This window comes from Paramisgurnus dabryanus, chromosome 7 (assembly GCF_030506205.2).
Source record: "Paramisgurnus dabryanus chromosome 7, PD_genome_1.1, whole genome shotgun sequence".
NCBI classification, from domain to species: Eukaryota; Metazoa; Chordata; class Actinopteri; order Cypriniformes; family Cobitidae; genus Paramisgurnus; species Paramisgurnus dabryanus.
Genome location: NC_133343.1, coordinates 23,628,514 through 23,633,553, shown reverse-complemented (window position 1 = coordinate 23,633,553; position 5,040 = coordinate 23,628,514). Strand labels below are relative to the sequence as shown.

The 5,040-nt window shown below is 37.2% G+C and overlaps 1 protein-coding gene across 2 annotated transcripts in view; it reads left to right on the top strand.

The window, feature by feature from the left end:
* Positions 1-4,599, top strand: part of brinp3a.1 (bone morphogenetic protein/retinoic acid inducible neural-specific 3a, tandem duplicate 1) — a 53,480-nt gene extending 48,881 nt beyond the window's left edge. For both annotated transcript variants that reach the window (XM_065272686.2, XM_065272685.2), the window contains exon 8: positions 2,811-4,599. In XM_065272686.2, coding sequence (XP_065128758.1) covers positions 2,811-3,927 — 1,117 coding nt within the window. In that variant the 3' untranslated portion in view covers positions 3,928-4,599. The remainder of the gene's footprint in view (positions 1-2,810) is intronic.
* Positions 4,600-5,040: the final 441 nt, after the last annotated feature.

The window sequence follows — 5,040 nt, the reverse complement described above, 5'->3', positions numbered from 1 at the left end:
CTTTTATACTCTTATTGCTACCTGTCCCAACTTTTTTTGGAATGTGTAGCTCTCATAAAATCCAAATTGAGCCAATATTTGGAATGACATTTCAAAATGTCTCACTTCAACATTTGATATGTTATCTATATTCTATTGTGAATAAAATATACGTTTATGAGATTTGTAAATTATTCCATTCCTTTTTACTCACAATTTCTACAGTGTCCCAACTTTTTCTGATTTGAGGTTGTATATATATATATATCTATATATATGGCTGAACCCCCTGAATATTAACTTTCGTTCTGGACTCCATTTCCCATAATCCCGCATGCCTGGACTGATTAATCTGCACCTGAAACTCATTGGACAGCCTATATAAACTCTCTGGAAACATTCAGTCAGTGCAAAGTCTTGATTTGTACCAGCTGTCATTGCTGAGTGGTTTGCCTGCCTGCTTATCTATCTGTATTTATTGATCTTTATTTGTTTTACCCGGTTTATGAGTATGTTGCCTGTTTCATGACTACGAGATTTGCCTGCCTTACATTGCTGTGTTTGCTGTTGTTTGACCTTGCCTGTTGGAATATGAGTGTGTTTAATAAAAACCTGCAGATGGATCCTCAGTGTCAAAGTGCTTTGTTACACAAGCAGTATACAATAAGTTACATACTAGTTTACTAAGAGTACACTAACAGAACACTTCTGCATGTACACTTGAAGTATATGACTAATAAACTACTAGTTAACTAAAAGTATATTAAAAGAACACTTGGAAGTATACCTGCAGCACATAATAAGTAACCTACTAGTTAACTAAGAGTACACTAACAGAACACTTGCATGTACACTTTCAGTATATGACTAGTAAACTACTAGTTAACTAAAAGTATATTAAAAGAACACTTGGAAGTATACCTGCAGCACACAATAAGTAACCTACTAGTTAACTAAGAGTACACTAACAGAACACTTGCATGTACACTTTCAGTATATGACTAGTAAACTACTAGTTAACTAAAAGTATATTAAAAGAACACTTGGAAGTATACCTGCAGCACACAATAAGTAACTTCGAGTTTACTAAGAGTACACTAACAGAATATTTGCATGTACACTTGAAGTATAAGTCTAGAAAACTACTAGTATACTCATGAGTTCACTTGCATTACAAATGAAGAACTAATTGTGCACTAGTTGTACACTTAAAGTTGACTACTCTTACACTTATAGTACACTTAGAAGTATACTTTTATATACTAAAAGTGGGCCAATTTAGTCCCAAGCGGTATTCAAGCAGTACACTTACAAGTATACTACTAGAACATAAATGTTAGTATACTTACTACATAAAGTATACTTAAAACTATACTCCAACATTACTTAAGTATACTTAATAAAATTAACTTGAAGTGTACTTCTTTTTCGTAAGGGTATTCAAATATTTGGGAGACTTTTTGTACTTGGAAATAGGTATACACATCATTTACTCCGATTTAAATAGAATTTCACCCTGTTATTTCACTTGGAACAAAGTGAAATGGAAAGTGTAATACATGTACTTTTCAGCTGATGTTTACAGTTTGACTCTACGTGACAGATCGTGCTGATTCACTCCACTTGGTTCATTTGCCAATGGCTGCGGAGAGAGTCATTAAAGTATCTGAATATGCATGTTATGTAAATTTTTGCAAGATGGGCTTTTCATGCTCGTAAAATGGATGTAATTATTTGGAAATAATTCAGTAACTGGTGTTGTTTTTTAAGTATTGTTTTATGCCACATTTTCCACTCAACTTAAATCAACTAAAATTACAATAAATTCCTTGTGTTTGGAAAAACAGGCTGTACGTTCAAACAAATTACAAGCTCACTTCTAATAGTTAAAAGCCATAAACAAGTGGAGATTAACAAAATTAAACCACATGGGTAACCAATAAACTACATTAGCTTTAAAGGGACACTCCATTTTATAAAAAATAAGCTTATTTTCTAGCTCCCCTAGAGTTTAACATTTGATTATTTTTACCGTTTTGGAATCCATTCAGCTGATCTCCTGTACCACTTTTAGCATAGCTTAGCATAATGCATTGAATCTGATTAGACCATAAGCATTGCGCAAAAAAAAATAACCAAAGAGTTTCGGTATTTTTCCTTTTTAAAACTTGACTCTTCTGTAGTTCCATCGTGTACTAAGACCGACAGAAAATTAAAAGTTGTGATTTTCTAGGCCGATATATGGCTAGGAACTATACTCTCATTCTGGCGTAATAATCAAGGACTTTGCTGCTGTAACATGGCTGCAGCAGGCATAGTGATATTACGCAGCACCTGAAAATAGTCCCCTTTGTTACTTTCAATAGCAGAGGACTATTTTCGGCCACTGTGTAATATCATTGCGCTTCCTGCAGCCATGTTATGGCAGCAAAGTTGTTATGCCAGAATGAGAGTATAGTTCCTAGACATGTCTGCCAACTTTTAATTTTCCGTCGGTCTTAGCACATGATGTAACTACAGAAGAGTCAAGTTTTAAATAGGAAAAATATCGAAACTCTTTGATTATTTTTTAGAGCGGTGCTAATGGTCTAATCAGATTCAATGGATTATGCTTAGCTATGCTAAAAGTGGTACCGCCAGACCCAGAGATCGGCCGAATGGATTGCAAAACAGTAAAAATCAAATGTTTAACTCTAGGAGAGCTGGAAAATTAGCATATTTTCTAAAAATGTGGAGTGTCCCTTTAAATAATTATTCTGACAACTTTAATAACTACTGTATTTATATCCTTCAAGATGATCTGACTTATCGCATTCCTTCTTTCACCATAGGCCTCCCAGCTACTGGCTAAGGTACATCCTCTCCATCATGTACTGCAGTGAGAACAATCAAATAGGCTCCTACATGGAGGAAACGCGGACCTGCTCCTGTCATTACGAGCACCCGTCCTGCCAGGGTGTCATTCCGTGTTATGTGGGAGATGGTCCTCACTGTGCCTCCTGCTCTTACGAGAATCGCTCCCGGTGTGCCAGTTGCAATCCTGGCTACATGCTGAGCCAAGGGGCCTGTAGGAATACTATTCCAGATTCCACCGACAACTACATCGGTTTTGAGACAGACCTTCAGGACACCGAGCTGCGCTACCTTCTGCAAAAGAAAGATGGGCGGATCAGTGTCCACGCCATGTTCATAAGCAATGACGTCAGACTGAACAATTGGTTCGATCCCAGCTGGAGGAAGAGGATGCTGTTGACGCTGAAGAGCAACAAGTTTAAATCTAGCCATGTTCACATGCTCCTGGGGATCTCCCTGCAGATATGCCTTACTAAAAACAGCACCCTGGAACCTATGCTGTCCGTCTACATCAACCCATTCGGAGGTAGTCATTCCGAGAGCTGGATCATGCCCATTGACCAGAACAGTTACCCTGACTGGGAAAGGACCAAATTAGACATCCCACTTGACTGTTATAACTGGACCCTGACTCTGGGTAACAAATGGAAGACCTTTTTCGAGACTGTGCACATTTACCTGAGGAGCCGCGTAAAAACGGCGTCGGCTCAGGGGAACGGCACCGTCCATTTTGAGCCGTTGGAATACATGGACTCATCCCGTAACCTTGGCTACATGAAAATCAACAGTATGCAGGTGTTTGGATACAGTATGCACTTTGATCCGGAAGCCATCCAGGACTTGATCCTGCAACTGGACTACCCGTACACGCAGGGCTCGCAGGACTCGGCCCTGCTGCAGCTGTTGGAGATCAGAGACCGGGTGAACAGACTCTCTCCGCCGGGCCAGCAGCCTCTGGATCTGTTCTCCTGCTTGCTACGCCACAGGCTCAAACTTTCCACCACAGATGTGGTCCGAATCCAGACCGCTCTTCAGGCGTTTAGCGGCAAGCAGCCAAACTCAATGGAATACGAAACTACCAAACTATGTAGCTAATAAGTCACTGCAAGGTAGCAGTATATTTGTTGTGATTTCATTAACAGTAGTTGAATGGCCTGGTATTTTTTGGAAAGAAAAACATCGGACTCCTAGTGGGATACAGTGATGGTTCAGGTTATCTTGATGTACTGATAAAATTGGCTGCTTCAAGAGAATGGCCAATATTTTGCCTTTTTACAATAACTTGCAGCTTAGTGAGCAAAGTGATGACTTTGTTTTTTATTTTCATGTCACATTGCCAAAATTACTGTAGCTTCAGCATCAGTACTGATAAACATACATGAACGTTTTCTGGAAACAGTGTCTTAATTTTTCACGTTTTCACCTTTTCGTTCTCTGTATGTTAACAGAGGCAGAAAATCCATGGTGAGCCAAATCTTGAAAGTGTAATCAGGCATCGGTGCCTGTGGAAAATGAAGACATCTAATGTATATTTTTTTCTATTCTGTCTGTCAACACTGTAACTTTCAAAAAAGTGTTTGTCAGAATATGAATGTAGGAGGAAATCAGTTTAAAATCACACACCGTAAGCAAGGAACTAATATATTCTGTTTCATGTACATTTATTTTTATAAATCTATTATTTGTGACAAGTTACAAAGGTAATGTCCATAAAATGTATAGAACATGAATTTGGTATTACTCTAAATAAAAGTCATTTTTATGTGCCGTCTGTAAATACTTCTATCTTCTTCAACTGCACATTCATTGTTTTTTTTTTTAAATAAAATTATTCAGTGCCAATGTAAACTCTTTTATAGGGAAAGTTCATCCAAAAATGAACATTTTGTCATCAGTGACTCACCCTCTTGTTTTTACAAACTTGTATAAATGTCTTTGTTCTGATGATGAAGATATTTTGAGCAATGCTTGTAACCAAACCAACACTGAAAGAACAAACTTTTCGGTGTAGTAAAATATATTTGATTAATCCCTTATAAATTCTTCATAGTAATATTACCATTAATTGAGAACTAGATTTTCCTCTGAAAAATTATGATAAATACACAATTAATTCATGTACAAAATGAACTGTGCGGGAATAGTAAGTCATATTATATATTTTTATATATTTTAAATATTTAACTGTTTTAGTCACTGCACATAGTC